This window comes from Callithrix jacchus, chromosome 21, assembly GCF_049354715.1.
Source record: "Callithrix jacchus isolate 240 chromosome 21, calJac240_pri, whole genome shotgun sequence".
Lineage (NCBI taxonomy): Eukaryota > Metazoa > Chordata > Mammalia > Primates > Cebidae > Callithrix > Callithrix jacchus.
The window spans coordinates 9,149,552-9,170,955 of NC_133522.1; the positions used below are offsets into that span (position 1 = coordinate 9,149,552).

Genomic DNA, 21,404 nt, shown 5'->3' on the forward strand with positions numbered 1-21,404 from the left:
TTCACAGAAGAAATGGAAAATAAGCTAAAAAAAGAGAGCCAATATAAACACATTCTTTCTTTATGAGACTTTGCTAGTCCTGGAATTGTCTGGCCCACAGTCAATGTGGAATTGCCTTCTCCTCTTATCTTCACATTCTCTACAATGAACAAAATAGGCTCTGAAGTCTCCAGAGGATCACAATTATTCTCATTCTTCTCTTCTTACTTGTAATAGAAGAACCGATCTGTCCTGGTATTACATACATTATTTGATTTTGGAGCCAGTTAAATGAGTTAATACTGATTGTGTAATTTCCAGGTGAGTAACCTTACTAAGGAAAAGATTATTTAGATTTTTCATATATTGAATAATAAACTATAAAATAAAATAGTTTATATCACACTTTAAAATTATATATGCTTTTCAAATACATCCTTCCTCAATTCTTTAAACAAGAGAATGCACTTAAGATAATAAAAAATAATATTCTGACTGCAAATAAACATTCCAAATACATCACATTAAATATCTGTGATATAAAATGACTTAGGAAGAAAAATTAATCTGAAGAAATATGACACACATTCATCATTCTTTTTTAACTGAAAGAAGAAAAAATTGAATATCAGATTTAAACATACTTTACTATTTTTCCATTATTAGCAAATCTACAAAATAATTTATTGACTAGGATAATCATATAATTTCTTCTCCAAAGCAGGACATTGTTGAAAAAGAAAAAATATTAATAATTATGCAGATGACAGGTATGAACCGGACTATTTTGGCCAAACTGAGGTCTATGGTCTTTTGACCTATAACTAAATACACATATTGCAAAATTTATTTTCCCCATGATATATTACAAAAGAAAGTTTAATTTTCTTAGAAAAAGTTTAAGGTGAAAGATCAGAAAAGTATGATTCTGGGAAACAGAATTCTGTTAGTTTGGGGGTCTGTGATGTTTAATTTTGTGTGTCAATTTGACTGTGCCTTGGGGTGCCCAGCTATTTGATGAAACATGATTCTGGGTGTTAATGTGAGGGTGTTTTTGGATGAGATTAATATTTAAGTTGGTAGACTGGGTAAAGCAGACGGTCTTCCACGATACAAAAGGGCCTCATCCAATCTGTTCGAGGACTAAATAAAATGAAAAGGCTAATCCTCCTCCTCCAAGTAAAAATACACTCTTCCTGCCTGATGTCCTTTGAACTGAAACGTTGACTTTTTTCCTGCCTTTAGAGTAGAATGGGAACCTTGGGTCTTTCTGGGTATTGATCCTGAGACCTTTGGATTAGAACTAAATCATCAATTATCTTCAATCTCAGGTTGTTAGATTCAGAGTGGAACTAAACCATTGATGCAGTGGGTCCTCCAGCTCACTGACTCACTTTGCAGATCTTGGGATTTTGCCTCCAAAATCATACAGACAATGACTTATAATAAATCTCCTTTTATATATATATATATACAGCCTATTGGCTCCATGTCTCTGGAGAACTCTAACACAGTGTCCAGTGTCCTAATGAACAGATCCTAAGGCGTGTCTTTTATTGAGGGGGTAATATGCAAGGTGGTAATCTCAGGTAGCTCTGAGAAGTGAGACAGGAAGGGAGGGAAGTAAATGAAGCCTGTGTTATTGAGCAGACTACACTGTGAGCAAAGCAAACTGAGTTCCACTGTGGAACTGAGAGTGAATGGAGGACACGACTCTGAGCTACCTTACTTGACTGGCAAGAGACAGGACTATTTATAGAATATTTCCAGTTATCACTTTTGGTTGAGGACTGCTCTGGGGGGTTGGGTGGGGAAGGCTGGTGAGGAGGTGTTATTTCCCAGGCACTTTTGCCCTTCTCAGTACACAAAAAAAGTATGTGCCAAAGGGAATGAATGATCACCACCAGGACCTGCTTTAGTAAGGTAACTTACATAGTAGCAGGCAGCTGTGAGGAAGGAGGAACGCAAACTGTGGCTTTGTTCTACCTGTTTCGTTTAAACAGTAGAGGAGAGATGAGAATCTGTGTAACAAATGTTCCCTTGAAGCATGCTTCAGCATTCCCTTTAGATCTAACACACAGAATTTCAGTTACAAGCAAATGCCAAAGCAGGTAATATACTGAATACCTATTTCCATAAAACTCTCAGGAATGACCTCAGTGACCTCTACGTTACTAAAGATCAAGAGATCTAACACAGTATTCACTTATTTGACTTCAAAATTACTCAAAATGGAACTTAATTCCTGCTCCTAAGACTTACCTTTCCAGATAAATAAGAAAACAAAAAAGAAATTTAGGTAAAGATAATTTTTAGATGGAGATTTAAAAAATGATCTTCCCTAGATTTCTTTGACAAATGAAATCTACGTATGCTTCACTTGCTCCCCAAACCCCTCCCTGCCACAGACATAATCCTGGTTCAACCCTTAGCTTCCTGGCTACTGTTTCTCCAATTCTGTTGGGTGGCATTTTTCTATGTAGCCTTTAAATGTTTAAGATCAGGGTGAATGGGATTCAAATTCCGTTCTCTCAAATTTCTCTGGGTCTTTTAAGCCTCACTCATACTCTAGTTTCCATTTACTTGCCAATCACTCATGGATTTAGATCCTTGTGCAGTTTGCTTCACAGGTTTATTTATATGCAGCACCTATGTGGCATGCTCACTTGGATATCTAAAAGGTATGGCACATTTCATGCATTCAACATGAATGCTCAGTCTCCAATCTGACCCCACACGTTTCTCCTTCAGGGATCTCTCTTTCTATTGATATGACTGGCATCCACACAGCGACATAAACCAGATACCTCTTGCTTCCTTGCTTTTTCTGTAATCAATTGCTCACAAACTCTTGTTTCCCTTCTAAATAATTTTCAAATTCATTCACTACTGTTTTGTATTTCTGCAACCACTGTTTTAATCTAGTTTGCCAAAATAGTAAATGGTCTCCTTTGTGTCAAAATTTTAACCCTTTAAATCTTACTCTTATAACAAAACAAAATTACCTTCTCAGAACATAATCTGATCACATCAGCTTTCTAATTAAAACTTTTCATGGCTAATCTTTTCTCTTAAAATTCAAAACAAAATTATTAAACTATTGAACTCCTACATAACCTGCTTACTTTATGTTCTGGTCCTTCTAAGAGTCTATTTTATTCTTTGAATTCCAGGCTGTTTATTTGTATCAAATTCTTTAATAATATGTTTCATTTTGCCTTCATACAAATGATCAGAAATGCTCCATTTTGGAGAGACTCCTTGTTTATTTAATCTTACATATTTTAAAAATCTTAATTCAAATGTCATTTGTTAAGGGCAATCATTCATTACCTTCAAATTTGATCAGATATCATTGCATCATGTTCCTTTTTTCACTCTTGTCTAACATTCTTTTTAAAAGCCATTCATATATCATCCATATCTTCCATAGTATTTAAATGAAGTGTGTGCTTAATAAATAATTATTAAATGAGAAAAAGTAATATTATCTTTATTTTTATTTTTGAGAAAAGGTCTTACTCTGTCCCCCAGGCTAGAATGCAGTGGTGTGATCGCAGCTCACAGCAGCCTTGACCTCCTGGGCTCACAGGATCCTCCAGCCTCAGCCTCATAAGTAGCTGAGACTACAGGTGTGCTCCACCATGCCAGGCTAATTTCGTTCCTTCCCTTCCTTCCCTTCCCTCCTTCCCTCCCTTCCTTCCTTCTTCCATTTTTAAAGATATGGAGACTCATGGTGTTGCCCAGGCTGGTCTCAAACACGTGGCCTCAACGGATTCTTCCACCTCAGCCTTGCAAAGTGCTGGGACTATAAGTGTGAACTAAGATGCCCGGCCAGCAATAAAATTTGTGATATAGCTTCTCATATTGATTTTGGTATACTGTTCTAAATATTTTAAATGCTTAATTGAAATTTATTGGTGCTTGATATGTCTTAAATATTCAAGTTGCAAGCCTTAGATTATATTTTAATCTTAGTTCATATTAATTTAATTTAATGTGGAGTACTATTCAATCATGAAAAGAATAAGATCCACTCATTTTCAACAACATGGATGGAACTGGAGAGATCATTTTGTTGGATGAAATAAGCAAGGCACAGAAACACAACATCACATGTTCTCACTTATTTGTGGGATATAAAAATCAACTCAGTTCAACACATAATCATAAAGAGTAAAAGGGTAGTTACCAAAGGTTGGAAAGGTACTGGAGGGGTTGAGAGGGAGGTAGAAATGGCTAATAAGTACAAGAAGAAAGGTAGAAAGAAAGATCAAGACATACTATTTGATAGCACAACAGAGTGACTATAGTCAATGGTAAATTTAATTATATATTTTAAAATAAGTTACAGAAGGTAATTAGATTGTTTGTATCTCACAGAATAAGTGCTTGAGAGGATAGATTACCCATTCTCCACGAAGTGTTTATTTCACTTTGCGTTTCTGTATCAAAATATCTCATGTAGCCTATAGATATATACACTGATTACCCCCAGAAAGATTTAAAAAATAATAATATATTTTTTAAATGCATATTGCTCACTTTTACAATAGTCTGCATTGGATATCATTAGGTAGAAATTTTCTATGTTGATAAAAAAGTCAATTTCTTTTTAATGCAGGTACTACATGTGTAAACTATTATTTACTCATTTGATTTTGGCAGGGGCAGTATTCAACTGTGAAGAGATTTATTTAGTTATTCAACCAAAGCTAGTTAATATTTTCATGATATAAATTATTCCTCTTTAAACATACCATTTTAGTAATAGTCACCAAATACCTTTCTTTTTTTAACCACAAGTACTACAGTGAAGGGATTATTATCTTGAACTTAACTCTTTCTCAAATAATTGTTTTTAATAGCAGGAGGTAATTTCTGCTTTCATAAAAATCTCTGTCATTATTGTTTCTGTTTATTTTCATCAGACACTTTATCATACCTAAGAGAGTTGATTAAGCAATGTCATTCTACAAACATTTGAGTAAGATAGCAATGATATTCTGGAGTACTTGTAAATGAGTTTAAAAGTACTGTATTTTGGTAGGTAACCAAGAGCAGTTAATTTTGAATGTCTTCACTTTCCAGAATGTTTTTAAACCACTTATTTTAATGTGTGAGACTCGTATGTAAACATATTTCTATTATTTTGTTACATATCAAAATCAACGGATAATTTGTCAGAAATGGAACAATGCACAATAGATTACATGTAGATGATTTTATAAAATAATCTGAAATTGATGCCCTGACTGTGTTACCCCCTTGTTACTGACCAGAGATGGACAGTAATGAAGTAAATGACTGTATCATCCAAACTTTTCCTTGCATGCCTTTGTCAAGTTATCTATGAAGAATTATTAAAAAAAAACGTTTGTTTTATTTATTTATTTTTTTTTTTTTTGGTGTCTGCTTTATAAATCAAGTGCGAATTTTCTTCTGGTTCTTAGTTTTTCATTTTAAACATATTTCAGATGATTGAAATAGGAGTATGTTCTAGAGCAAATTATACTTAAATAGTAATTCCAGCCTTACTGTGGAAACAATTCCTCTATTTTCCACTGTAGGATCAATGTCAGTTACACTGAATCCTGCTGTACTATTACACAAAACAAAATAACTCTTTTCACTCAGTATATTGGAGATATGTATGATGTCCTGTTTTTAATTTACTGTTATAATGTATTGTACCAATTAGTAATAGTTAAAAAGGGGGTCAGAAAAAATGATTTAATATGACTGCTCTTTATTTATTCTTGCTTTGTCCTATATGTTAAAACTCAGATTTTTTTTTTTTTTTTTTTTTTGGCAAACTAGCAATTTTCATGCTGTTTTAAAATGCCTTTAAATAAATCAGGTCTATCAACACTGTATTTATTGAATATACAGAATGTATGTAATATATATTATATATAACATATATTTATAATATCTCCACAACGTTTTAAGCATTCAAGAGTTAAGATATTAACTTACTCAGTGGTGTGTCTTTATATCTTATGCTTTATATATTGTAAGAGCTCTTAAGTGTTGTATAAATAAATGTTTTGTCCAAAATGCAAAAGAATAAATTTTGCACAAGTATATAAAAATTGGCATATAGTCAATCATTCACAAATCATTTTTTAGTACTTGCAAGCGTCCAGTTAAAATACACAAATATTTAAAAGCAAAATGCTCTAAGACTTTTGTAGAAACAAAAAATAATCTTCAGAGGCCGGGCGCGGTGGCTCACACCTGTAATCCCAGCACTTTGGGAGGCCAAGGCGGGTGGATCACTAGGTCAAGAGATCGAGACCATCCTGGTCAACATGGTGAAACCCCGTCTCTACTAAAGATACAAAAAATTAGCTGGGCACGGTGGCGCATGCCTGTAATCCCAGCTACTCGGGAGGCTGAGGCAGGAGAATTGACTGAACCCAGGAGGCGGAGGTTGCAGTGAGCCGAGATCGCGCCATTGCACTCCAACCTGGGTAACAAGAGTGAAACTCCGTCTCAAAAAAAAAATAAAATAAAATAATAATAATAATCTTTAGAATGTCCATAAAATATTTAACTGTGGAAAACCCCACTTTTTTCCTTTTTTCTTCACTTTTGTCTGACAAATTCTGGGGCTCATTTAGGAAGAAACACAATTACTTTCAAGAGCTTTATTTATGGACAAAAGTTCTTTATTTTATTTTTTTTATTTTTTATTTTAGATGGGCACGGTGGCTCACACCTGTAATTCCAACAATTTGGGAGCCCAAGGAGGGCGGATCACGAGGTCAGGAAATCAAGACCATCCCGGACAACATGGTGAAACGCTGTCTCTACTAAAAATACAAAAATTAGCTTGGCATGGTGGTGTGTGCCTGTAACCCCAGCTACTCAGGAGGCTGAGACAGGAGAAACACTTGAACCTGGGAAGCAGAAGTTGCAGTGAGCCAAAATTGTGCCTCTGCACTCCAGCCTGGTGACAGAGTGAGACTATGTCTTAAAAAAAAAAAAAAAAAAGATTTCTCTTCTTTGAAACAAAAATTTAAAGATTTTATGAACTTGGGAAGTAAGGATACCTCATGGTCCATTTGAATTATTGAGGATTTGAATCAAAGTAAAGATATTGATCCAGCAGAATGAATTTTCTATATCCTTAGCAAGGATTTTAAAAGAGAAAAGACTTGTGATGGTGATTCTATTAAACCACTTAATGGACAATCTTAAAAGCACAAGCTTTTAAAGTATTTAGTGTCATTGGTTTAACAACATTTATCCATCACTAGATTCTGTAGATGAATAAAAAGGATCTTTAAACCAAATGTTTTATCAGAAAAAAACCCACCTTACTTCTTTTGTAATTGAATAAATATAACAGGAATTTAAGTTTATATAAAAGTAACATTTAACCTGTTAATGGATGATGGCCAAAGTGCTAAATTAGAGAAACAACCAAAGACTGCTGTACCTTCCTACATTGTATAACGTATTGAGTGAAGAAATATGGTGATTTAGAACACAAAGTAGCAGCAGTCCTTTGTATTGCTCATATTAGTCTTTGGTTGAAAGAAAAATATAATGTTTATACTTTTATTTGTTCACAAAATTATTGCCTATGAGTATTCCCATGCATTCGTTTGACAAACACCTACATAATTTCTAAGCCATACAAAGAACAGTGCTAGTACTCATTTCTATCCATTGTTTTTTCACTAGAATTGTACCATTGCAACTTTATAATATTTCACATTGTGACATTCATATTGCGACACCTCAAGATTAGTTATTAGTCTTAAAGGTGCTGCTGTTTAGCATATTCGTAGGAATTCCTGCTTATCAGAGCAGAGATCATCTTTGTCTTGTACAATGACTTCTGGACCTCAATTAAGTAATTGTTGAACAATAAATGAATAATGGCGTTTTTAAATATTTTCCAACTAGTGGTTAAGTTTGTTACAAAATCAAATGCACTTGTCACAACTATCTTCTAATAATAGTAAACATTAATCAAATACTTGGTAAATAATATGCATTGATGTAAATGCTCTGTATGCATTAGCTCATCAAACACTTATAAAGTATACCAAAATTTCGATTGCTCTCCTCATTGTACAGATTAAGAAACACACTCAGAGTAGTGAAGCTAACCTTACCTTACCTTTGTTTGACCCCTTTTCTACAATCTTTTTTTTTCTTTTTTTTGAGACAGAGTTTCACTCATGGTGCCCAGGTTGGAGTATAATGGTTAAATCTCGGCTCACACAACTTTCACCTCCTGGGTTCAAGCAATTCTGCTGCCTCAGCCTCCCAAGTGGCTGGGATTACAGGTGTGCACCACCACACACACCTAATTTTTGTATTTTTAGTAGAGATGGGGTTTTTCCACGGTCAGGCTGGTCTCCAACTCCCAACCTCAGGTGATCTGCCTGCCTCTGCCTCCCAAAGTGTTGGGATTACAGGAATGAGCCACAGCTCCTGGTCTATCTTAACCATACTTCAATGAGTTTATGTTTTCTAGTCTCTCTTAGATTACAATAGCTATTGATGTTTTTCATACTATGCTCTGTTAAATTCTTCAAAATTAACTTTCTCTATCTGGTTAAATTAGCACCCAGCTCCAGACTTGGACTCTACACGATGTGCATATTGTATACACTCTTATCTCTGTCTCTAACATCTTTTTCCTCATTTACAGATAAAAATATTCTTTTAAAATATACCATCTCATTTATAAAAATAGGTTTTTCTTATTCACAAACTCTTCTCATCCACAAATAATATGAAAAATATCTCCCCACAGCAAATTTGTTATAAGGAAAATTTAGAAATTTTAAAGTGTCTAACAGATGAAAGATTTGTGAATCTTTGCCTTATTGCAATATTATTACATAAGGTTTCCAAACTAAATTTCTGTAACACTCATAAAGATCTCTTGGTACTTAAAATTAACACTAAAGAAAACTATACATCAACTCACCATTGTGAAGCCACTTTTGGTTTATTTTTAAAAAGCAGTTTTTGTCTAAGGGTTATTTAATACCCTAACTGTATCTGAAAATGTCTGAAGACATTTTTGATTGTTACAATGGAAGGGAGAGGAATGGAGAATAGCAATTAACATCTAATGAGGGAGGCCAGAAGTGCTTCTAGACATCCCACAGTGCACAGGACAGCCCCCTCACCAGCCCCCACAAAAAAACAGAATTCTATGGCCCAAAATGTCAGTAATATTTTTATCTAAAGTATTTACATTTACTTTATTCATTATCTATTTTTTATTTGTCTATCTATTTATCTGTCTATCTCTGTTCTCTTTGTTACAACAGATTGGGAGCTACTAGAGAACTGTGACGCTGTGAGCACTGATACGGGCTGCTTATGTTCTCTCACATCATGGCTTACTCCCGAAAGGAAGTAAATGCTTAGTACTCTGAGTAAGACCATTCTGATACTATCCTGAAATGAAAAGCTGTAAATCAAACTCAATCCAGAGCTCAAGTTCGACCACTTAATAGTGGCACTGGGCTTGATATACCAAGTGGTAGCAGTCCTCTTTCAGTTCCAGCCCTATCTGATACTCATTTTTTCCTGGGTACAATTTTGTTTTTCTAATATATTTAGTTTATTTTTCCCATTTGTAATTTTATAGTAAAATTCTCACTTTTCATTTAATTCACATTTCTTAATGCTGAAAATTGTCAGCGATCTTCAAGGATGTGTTAAATTTCTTTCAATTCTAGTGACTGCTTTAGTGACAATCATTCATTTTTTTGAAAAATATTTATAAATCACCATGCATACAAAGCATAGTTCCATGATTATACAAGTGTTATACATCTCCAAAAACAGCAGCCCGTAGGAAGATAGTCTTAATAAATAAGATAAATCATACATAGTTCAGAATGATGCAAAACTCAACATTGCAGGCACCACAGTACTTGGATGATGTATTCTGGGAGTTCTCAGAGGGATACATTATACGTATTTGTCAGAGGCAAAGAAGATTACCTAGAAAAGTAGCATTTAAAATAATTCAGAGAAAACACAGTATTCGATCTGGTAGAATTTTTCTAGAGGGAAAGAAGGGATTTAAGGCAAAGGAAAAATGAACAAAGTGTTGTATTAAAAATGTTGCCTATATATGAGGCATCAGAAATAATATAAAGCATGGAGTGGATTATTTGGAAAAAAGTAATTGAGAGCAGCATTGTAGAGGGCTGGTTGCATTTTCAAAGCCTTGGATGTCAAGCTGAAGAGTTTGGACATTATGTTAGAATTAATAAGAAATTATCTCGGGTTTGTAAGTATCAAGTTAAGAATTAATATTTAAGAAGACATGTTTGGCAGTGTGTAAAACTGAACGTATCTAGCAGAGGAGTAGAAGCAATATGTCTCTATCACAAAGCTGGGCCACAAGGAAGACCTAAAAGAAGCAAAAGTAGCAGTAAAAGTATAGGTCATAAATGCGTCACCACTTTTGTTCATTTTAACACATGATTTTTTTTTTTTTTGGACAGCGTCTTACTTTGTCACTCGGTTGGAGTGCGGTAGTGCCATCTCAGCTCACTGCAGCCTCAAACTCCTGGGCTCAAGTGATCTTTCCACGCACTACAGGAACATCCCACCACACACGGATAATTGTTTTGTATTTTTTATAGAGACGGGGTTTCTCCATGTTGGCCAGGCTGGTTTCAAACTCCTGAGCTCAAGTGATCCACCTGCCATTGCCTCCCAAATTGCTAGCTGTGATTACAGGTGTGGGCCACTGTGCTGACCCATACATTTTTATAACTGCTGACTCTATGGTGCATTTGATACAGTTCTAACTATGTTTAGGGAATATTTTATAATTTGTATTATTTATTAAGGTCATCCAAAAATTTTTAATTTTAAAAATAGGTATGAAAATTAGCTTACCTTGCAATTACAATATGAAAACATTGAATCATCATATAAATCTAAGATGCAGTATAAAGTTAATGGCACTATATTTCTTATATCATGAGAAATCTTGCTACTTCAGCATACTAGGTGTTACTTTACCACTAACTCATCAATTATCCCCAACTACAATAAAAAGAATAACATAATAAGAAAATGGATATATACAATTATGTAAGATTGAAAACAAAGTAAAAACTAGTCACATGTAGCCATTTAAATCTAATGTCCATATAGTAACAACTAGTCACATGTGGCCATTTAAATTTAAATGTAATTCAATTATGATTAAGTCAAATTTAAATTGCATTTCCTTAGTCACAATACTCACACTTCAATCGCTAGTAGCCACATATAGCTGATTATTGGCTACTATCTGGACATAGAGAATATTTCTATTGTCGCAGAAAGTTCTATTGAACAATGTCGGGGTAGAAGGTTTATGGAAGTGATATAAAATAATCACTGTTATCTAATCCCTATGTGCTTATACGATTGCCCAGGTTTTGGATTTTTTTAAATACATATTTAAAAGAACTATAGAAACAAAAACATCATAATATCATATTGCAGTTCTTTTTGCTACCGTGTAGGCTGTTTTTGCTTTCATGATAATCAGCTAAGAACTCAGAATTTTTCATTTTCTGCCCATAATGGCAAGAAAAGAAAATTAATAAAGACATCTCAAAATGATTAGAAAAATTTGAAGATAAATATACAAATACTGGAGCTCAAGGCTCTTAAAATGACAGTAAAACAAGTTTTTACTTTTGATACTCTAAATAAATTATATCAAGCTCAAAAATGTATGATTTGGAACACTTTCTAATATAAGGAAGGACTCCATCCCACAATATTGCAAACATACGATTTTGCTAAAAGGAAAATATGACAATGTTCTTTTACTTTTATGATTTTGGAACGTAAAAATTTACATAGTCCATAAATGGAAACATGTTGAAAGTATTTGGTGATGAGGAAATTTTAAGAATATGTTTTAGTTTTATTTTAATTGCTCTTGATAAATCTAAAAATAAAAATGTTTTGCAATGATGGAATAAAGATATGTTATTCTTCTGGGTAGCATTATGAGCAATCAAAGTTCCTTTAAAGCATTGCATTCTGACAATGCTAGTGAAAGAAGAACCAAAAAGCAATGATAAGATAGGACACAATAGAGATGTATTTTGAAGCTGGACTATTATTTACCAGATGGGTGTATTTCAGGATCATGCATGACAATTATTGCTCAGTTTTGGTATACATATCATTAAAGCCAGAGACATATGTAAAAAAAACATTCAGGCTTTTCTGTTTAAATGTTGTATTAAAAGTTCTAATAAACTTTTTCAGTCTCCTTTTATTATTACATCTGTACATCATTCAAAAAATGACTTAGAATATAAAACAAAGAAAAGTTTGACCCACATAGCAAGTAATGGCTATTTTGTGTCCTGATGCACCAAGGATTAACAAAGTTTAATATATTGATTAATCATGTTTTAAAATGAGATAAAAATTATAACAATTTATACTTATAAATTAACAAATATAACATAATCACAATATAGAAGAAGAAGAAAGGAAAGAAGGAGAATGAAGGAGAAAGAAGAAGAAATAAGACACAAGAGAAAGAAGGAGGAGGAGAAGGAATAGGAAGAAGAAGAGGAAGAGGAAGGTGCAGCAGCAGCAGAATCACCTGAGGATTGACACTACTCAACTTCAAGACACAGTATAAAGCTACAATACTCAAAGCAGTAAGGTATTGGTGAAAAGGAGGCATATAGAACAATGGAACAAAACAGCCCAGAAAGAGACCCAAACAAATATAATCAATCATATAAAGGATCACATACAATTCAATGGAGAGAGGATTGTCTTTTTAACAAGTAGTTCTAGAACAACAGGACATTCAAATACAAAAACATGATTCTAAACACAGATCTAACACCTTCCACAAAATTAATTCAAATTAATCATAGATCTAAGTGTAAACCACAAAACTATAAAACTACTACAAAATAAGATAGGAGAAAATCTCAGTGACCTTGGATTCAATGATGACTTTTTCGATACAACATTAAAAGCACAATTCATGAAAAAGGTAATTTGGACTTAAGTAAAACTAAACATATTTACTCTGCACAAGACACTGGTAAAAGAATGAAAAGATAAGTCACGTACTATTAAAATGTATAAAAGAGGTATATAATAAAGGACTGGTATCCAAAATACACAAATAAGTTTAAAAATGCATCAATAAGAAAACAAATAACTAAATTTAAAAATTAGCAAAAGATCTAAACTTTTCCAAGGAATATCTTTGAATATTCCAAAGACACACAGCAATAAAATAAACATATATAAAGTAATATCATATATCATTAGGAATTATACATTAAAATAACAATATATTACTACACACCTATTAGAGAGATGAAAATTCAAAATACAGACTCAGCAAACACTGGCCAGAATGGAGCAACAGAAACTCTCCTTTAATGCTGATGGTAATGCAAAATGGTTCAGCCACTTTGAAAGTTGGTTTTTACTTTCAGAAGCTAAATATGGTCATGCCATACAATTGTACAATCAAGATATTTGTACTTATCCAAATGAGTCTCACAAAAACCTATGCATGATGTTCCTAGCAGTTGTATTCATAATTACCAGAACTTGGAAGAAACCAAGATATTGTTCAATAGGTGAATAAATTCTAGTACAACCATACAATTGAATATTATTGAGCAATAAAAAGAAATGAGTTAGGAAGCCATGAAAAGATGAGTTTGAACCTTAAATGCATATTGCTAAGTGGAAGAGGCCAGTCCAAAGAGATTACATCGTGCATAATTCTGATTACATGCCATTCTCGAAAATGCAAAACCATAGTCAGTAAAAAGATCACTGGTTACCAGGTCTTGTGGGAATGTAAAGTGAGATAAAGCAATGGAGCACAAGAGATATTTTGGGGGGCTGTGGAACTAAATTGTATGATGTAACAGTAGATGCATTACATTACACACAGGTCAAAACCCATAGAACTATACAATGCTGACTGAACCCCACCAAGTGAACCCTAATGTAAAAGATGGACTTTTCTTAACAACAACCTATCAATATGAGTTCATCAGTTGTAACAAATGTACCACGACAATGCAAGGTGTTAATAATAGGGGAAACTATAAGGCGAATGGGGAGAGGGTGTGTACGGGAACTCTGTACTTTCCGCTCAACTATTTGGTAAAACCAAAACTGCCCTTAAAAATAAAGTACATCATTTAAAAAACACCAGATTATTAGACCCAGATGGGAAATAGCAATGACGATCTTTCCTAATATATCAAGAGCCAATGCAGTGAAGTCTAATACATTGATTTGTTAGAGTCATTTTCTCAACTATACATTTATCTCATTTAAATTGTGTGTGTGTGTGTGTGTGTTTGTATGTGTGTGTTTATGGTTTAATCAGAAAGTAGAACTACAAAGATTCCAAAATATTGAGCATTAAATATCTAGTCATTTTTAACAATAAAAAATACGTGTAACTACCTTTTAAAAATAGAGTAAGTTATTTAATTAAAAATTAAAAATATTAGGTATTAATGTGATGCATATGGTATTTTTACTTGTCACAGTCATTTATGTCTCATTTTTTATCCAGTTTTTATTTTCTATTAGACTGACTGAAAAATAATTGAAAAGATTCACTGGTATCTGTACTAACATTCTATAATTCTGTGTTATGTTTTATTGCCTCTTTATGGTATTAATTTATGTTTTTAAAATAATTTTAAAACTTCCAAAAGTTTTCTGAATACATACTTGATTATAAGCTTAATTAGAAAAAATCATTTGAGAGTATGTTATGTTAAATTTATATATACATAATTTTTTTTAATTTGGAATTTCCATTCACAAATATAATACCCTCTTCAATGAGTTTTAGTAACACACACACAAATTATTATATACTAGTAACAATATAAAAACAGCACAATAACAACATTTTGAAACCTTGCCTTTAGAAGACATAAAATCCCTGGTGATTCAATTACTTTTAATATTTGACATACACAGGGCTGGATAAAATATTCTTATTCTTCATAAAAGAATAAAAAGTTTGCCTCATGAGCAAAACATGCCAGTAATAAATACTGCTGGCAATATTATACATAAATGTATCTTCTCTGAAAAAAAAATTAAAATTTGTTAGAATCTCAAATAGTAGTTACACACTAGGCTATCTTTATTGACATAATGAAATGTATCTCTCATTAAACAGCACAGATAACCTTGTGATGCTACTATATATACCATTTCATTAGCTTTTTGAAATATCTTAGTTTCAATTAAAATTCTTCTAAGGGATTTCCAGGCATAAATGTGGCATTTGTTAGTCAAAAGAACACTTTAGTTCTAAAAAATGTAAACTAAATATAGTTTTCATTACACCTTTCCTGTTTCCTTTCATATGTTATGCCCTTGTACTATATATAATTTGTGGTAGACAAGATAATTAGATAATTAGCATTTCACAAATGAGATGCCAGATGAGTGAGGTATTTTATTTTGAATGCTCCTTGGAACATTCGCCTTCCTATCTAATAAGCCAATATAGCCTGAAACATCTAATGTATAATACATAGAACAGTAGTGAAAGTAAAGTGAATATAAGTAACACAGGGCAATGTAAAATGAACCAACGTGGGCTAGAGAAATGTACAGGTTTGTGTAGGGCAGATTGCACACAAGGGAACTTTATCATTTTTTATAAGTGAAAATGGACAACAGTCAAGAATACACAGAATAAAGAACTCTGCCGAAGTCTGACAATAAAAAGAAGATATAAACAGCTGAATTACAAAACTTTAAAGCCATCTGTATTGAACATTTTCTACTATATGCAGAATTTTATTTTAATTGATTTTATTGGTTTGGAACAAAAGGAAGAACCGATCAAGCATATTTGCTGGTCCAGAAAGTTAGCAAAAAAGTACAGTGAAGAATTTAGTTTCTCTGGGTGTAAAGTGATTATCTTTAAAAGAGTGCAAGGCAAGGAAGGAATCTCTTAACAAATACTTCGAAACATTTTCAAAATGTAAGATGTTAAGAGAAAAATGTATTAACTTTATTCGTCATCTGCATGGTAACTAGAATAGAGATATAATCATCAAGAAGGTAAAGGTCAGGACCATCAATTGAGCATTTAACGCCTTGAAAATATATAATTTTAGTAACAAATGGACCCACACATTTGTCTGCTATTTTAAATGTACATGATTTATTTCTTACTTTCATTCATTATTAACCTAATTAATTTCATTTAAACACAGTTTTATTCAGCTTATTTTCATCTCTTCTTTCCTCCCTTCCTTCAGCCAACCATTTCTTCCTTTCCTTGTTGCTCAGATTGAATTTGTTTGGGTGTATATGCAGGGTCTCCTCTACAAGCTATTTTAGCTATTTACTGTTTTAAACATTGATAACCTTGATGTGTAAACAGCTACTCATTTTTATAAGCAAAGCCCAGTACTGTTAAAAGAAATACTAAACAAGCATTAGTGATAGCATAAGGTTTCATGATTGGATAAATTATATATATATATATATAATGTACTTTACTATACACACATTTTTAAAACCGGAACTAATTTTTCTATATTTTCAGTTCTGGGTTACAGTATTAAAATGCTTTTTCAGGGAAAAAGCACAAAGCACAATAGTCCAACAAATTTTATTTTTCTGACTCTTGCACTTTTCATTTTCATTAAGTGCTTATTTTTAATGTAATTTTTGTCCATGATACATATAGATAATGAATATTCTGTTGTTTTCTTTTCTGTTTTATGCAGAGTACTTTCTATGAGTGCAGATACATTATTTCTACTGAGAATTAAATAAAATCTCACTCACACAATTTATTCCTCTGAAAATTAACTCACAAGTAAAAAGCTATTTTACAAAGAAATCTGTGTAACAATGAAAGGACATGAATTTTCATTGATTAATTTTTAAAAATGGCTTTGCTCATGGCTCAGTTGTGAAGTTTGCTCTTTCCTATTACGTAAAGTCTGCAGGTATTTGTGATTAATTGTGAAAGTTCTGGTTTGCATTTTCTTAGGTTTCAGTTTTAAAAGAACTCTCTTTCATCATACTGGCAGTATTTAAATATATGATTAATATTTTATTTTAAAAAGTGCTGCTCTGATATATTTTACAGGCTAAATTCATATAAATTCTATATCAAGGTTACAGACTTAACACACTTAACCCCTAGGAATATAATACCTCCTGCTATACCTTTTTGTAGTACCCCTTGGCATTGTAAGTTTAACTTTAATTTTCTTATTGCTCACCAAACTTAGCTTTCTACAATATCACCGGATTTTTGTTTCAAATGTAGTTATAGCTGTTTCCATTATTGTAGGAATATGTATTTACACCTTTGACTTACCACTGAAAACAATATCATCTCTGTGGATCTAAAATGCTAAATATTCCTTCATTTGGGTCAATCTTTTAGGTTATTCATCACAAGAATATTGTCAAACAATGGAGAAATATTAAATGTGCGCTCCATAAATCCTAGATTAACCCATCTTCTTCCTTTCCAAGCCTGAGCTCTACTTCCCCCTTCTCGTTCATGGAAAGTTCCATATCCGCTAGATAGTGCATGTGCACCTATGTGCGGCCATGATCTCCTGTCTCTGGAAACAACCATTGAGATGCTGTTACCATTATTCTGAGATGTTTATGAAGACCACACCAATTTTCTCAATTTGCTCTAATTTGATGCTGACTGTTGCTCAGTATCTCCTTTCTACCCTCTACTCATTTAATCTCCGAGGAATGTTCTGCATGCTTAAAGAAACGCTTAGCATTATCATCTGTTAGTTTTAATTAACTTCACATACTTCAATGATGGTATGATAGATGCTAGGAAAATAATTTAAATAGATCTGGTTTCTGCCTTCTAGCCATTTATATATTAAACCATGATAGAATGAGAAGCTATTTTTAATTGGCTAGCCATGAAAAGTATAACATTTTTAATGTAAAAGTTTCTTTAGAAATGAGGTAATTCAACTGCCTTCCTCCATGAAGTTTTACTTATTCATGCATACTGAAATGCGCTTAATAGCTGAAATGCTCAGGAATCGTATAACACTTCCATTTTGGATTTCCAAAGTAGTGAAAATGACCTTAGCAGCTGACATATAGCCTAAAATATTCTCACCAAACAATTTTCCAAAGTGCACAGAGTAATTAAATAAAGGTAGTCTGTGATTATGGGGTGGAATAAGACAAAGATAAGTTGATCTTATGACCAGGTGTGAAACAAGACACAGAGCAGGACACTCAATGATCACAAAACATAGTTTAATTAATTATTGTATCTTTATATAGACAATCTACAATATTCCCATTTTTTAGCTAAAGTTACTCATACACGAGAACACACAATCCAGAGCCTTTTTAGAATACCCAGCATAAGCTCAAATCCTACATCAAGTCTCTTCTAACTCTTTCTTACCTACACTCGGAGCCTCATCTGATGTTTTCTCCTTTGTCACAGCAACTTAAATAAATCTAGCGACTCTTGTTAGATTTCTGATGATCTGTGACTGGCAGTGTCCTTCAGTAGTTCTTATGATTTATGTGTATCGTTTTATTTGATCATATGTTGGAATTTATAGTTAACTAAGCAGTCATGTATTATATTAAATTTAGTTTTACTTTGCTTTGTATGTAAATATTAAAGAGTTTAAATTAAAATGATATTGATCCAGGTCCTCTAAAAATATTCTTAAACAATTTTTCATATTTTGAGAATTTCACCCATTGATGAAAGAAAATGAAATAGAGAAAGGAAGGCAATTGACATTTATTCAGTCTATTAAATGCCATGAACTTGAAATAAGTTGTCTCCTTACAGGAATTAATTCTCTAGCTTATCATCACATCCTCATAGAAATGACGCTGCTAGTTTATAATCAAAGCTCAACCAGTTTCAGTAATTTTCCCAAGGCCAAAAGACAAATAAATGTCAAACTTGAGGCATCATCTCCATTTGGGCTCTAAATATGCTTCTTTTTGAATTTGCTTCAAGGAGAATAGGAGGTAAATTACTAATACTAACCTAATATAATTGAAATCATTTAAACATAATATTTTCAATAACTACTAAACTAAAAATAAGTAAAAATCTATGAGCATACTATATAGTCAGCTTTATATCTTCCATATAAAAAGTAACCCAAAAAAATTCTAGTTCACCTGGCAATTCCCCAGTCCTTTATCCTAACAGACTCTATTTTTCTGCTAGTCTACTCTGATCTGGTCTCACTGGCACCCTTGCTATTTCTAGAAATAAAAACAACAAACATGCTCCTACCTCAGGGTCTTTGTATTTGCCCTTCCCTCTGCATTACACCCATACACATACTGGCTTTCCCTAATCTCCATTCCCCTTTCCTTACTGCCCTGCTCTGCTTTATTTTCCTTGCATGGAGCTTATCAATATGTAACACACGATACATTGTATTTATTTATTTATTTTGTCATCCCTACCTAGAACGGATACTGTAGGATAAATTAAGTTTGTTAGTGACAGTGGAGGTGATTATTTTGACCCTTGGAGGCCAACTCAGTTTGTTTTGTGTTTGTGTTTGTTTGGTCATAGCTGTAACAATGTCTATTACATAGTAGCCATGAAAAAATTATTGTTGAAATAAATAAATGAAAACAAAATGCAATGAAGCATATTGGAACAGTACTTAGAATTTGGCATTTTAGGATTTAATGTAATTACACATCACACACAAATTCTAAGCTCAAGCTATAATTTTATTACAAATAGAAAGAGAAAACAAAATCTTCGTTATCTGGAAAAATCAATCAAATACTGCAATTCAGAATACATTATCTCCTATCCTCCAATTTTTTACATTTCATTTTACATATTTCAATTCATTCACTTTCATTTTGATTAGTATTTTTAATTGTCTACTAAAACCTTGCTAAGTGCTAAAACCGCCATGATTACAAGTCTGCCATTTGCTAGTTGTGTGAGTCAGCCTCCATAATCTTCAGGATCCTCGTGTGTATCTTGTGACTAACGAGAGTAGCTGCTCATCAGGCTGTTACTAGTAAATGAGTGACACAATTCCAGCAAAGCATTTAGCACTGCCCCTGGTCTATTAGATACACAAAATTAATCTTGTTCTTCTTAATTGTGAATAACGACGATGAAGAAAACATAGTAAATATGCCCCTGTATCTATACAACACTCTAAGCCACATAGAGGATAGAACTAGTCTAATTTTAAAAACATAGCTGAGAAGCCATATTTGCATAAATAAAGTTATTTTAATATAACACTGTTCATCAAGGCCCTCTCAGACTACCAATTCTCAGGGACTTTGCCCAAATTACCACATTTTCTGCGCTACCCTTAGGTGCCCACATACATCAAGCCACAATTTGGAGTGTAGTCAAGAGTATTTAAATGGTACATTTCCTTCATTTTTCCTTATTGTCAAGAATAAATCTCAGACAAGGGGTGTTTTCCTTTGAACCTAATTAATATTAGTGAGTGTAGTTTTACTTCATTTTGCTGTGGATTTTGCTGCACCTTCAGGTAGTTTTGAAATGATTTTAGATGTAGATTAAGAGATTGGCTGTTGAGATAAAGGAGGGAGAAGTAGGGTTTACTTACAGTGTATTTCTAGCACCTGCATGGCTACCTGAGGTGTGGCGTTGAGGGATTCATGATCTACTCTGCAGATTACGGCCACTCCATCGTCACTCCGGTCCACTCGGAAGTCCAGTGTGCTACTGACAGTGAAAGTCTTGCGATTTGCATCCTCCTCTTTTAAATATTTTACATCTAAAAATAAAATACAAATTTTAAAATGTGATGTCTTTCAAAATAAAACAGATTTCATTCACTCAAGATAATGGAAACACCTTCTCCCTATCTTTATCAATTTTCAACAAGCAAATATTTGTGATTTTAACATTTAATCTATTTCAATTCAATCAAATAAAAACACAATTACTTTAAAAATAAATTCTGAGGGTTAAATCCAGAAATACAATTAAAGGATAGGGCACAGCAATTTTATTTCTTTGATTGCAGACTTACTTAGCTTATAATCAGGTACAAGATACTCTTACATACTCCATTAAAAATGTATATATCTTACAAAGGTAGTGCTTCTTTTCTGTTAGCTGTAAGTTTTACTAAAACATAATCTTAGTTTTCTGAGCCACAGGCACAGTTGGGAAGGGCAAATTGACAACTGCCTGGTTATTCCTAAAGGAAAATACAATGCGTCTGAAATACAACGTGAAAAATGTGAGGTGAGCATAAATGGCTGAAGAACACTTAGCATGAGAAAGTTGTCACCTTTGGAAAGAAAAGCAGCACAATCATCTGAATATTTTGAATACTTAAGTATATATTTCCAGTTAAATTTACCTTGAGATGAATGCTCTT

The 21,404-nt window shown here is 32.9% G+C and overlaps 1 protein-coding gene across 6 annotated transcripts in view; it reads right to left on the reverse strand.

Moving 5' to 3' along the window:
* The window catches only part of CADM2 (cell adhesion molecule 2), a 1,112,757-nt gene that overhangs the window by 133,412 nt on the left and 957,941 nt on the right, over positions 1–21,404 (reverse strand). For all 6 annotated transcript variants that reach the window (XM_035283216.3, XM_008986459.4, XM_035283214.3 and 3 more), the window contains one exon: positions 20,622–20,792. In XM_035283216.3, coding sequence (XP_035139107.3) covers positions 20,622–20,792 — 171 coding nt within the window. The remainder of the gene's footprint in view (positions 1–20,621; positions 20,793–21,404) is intronic.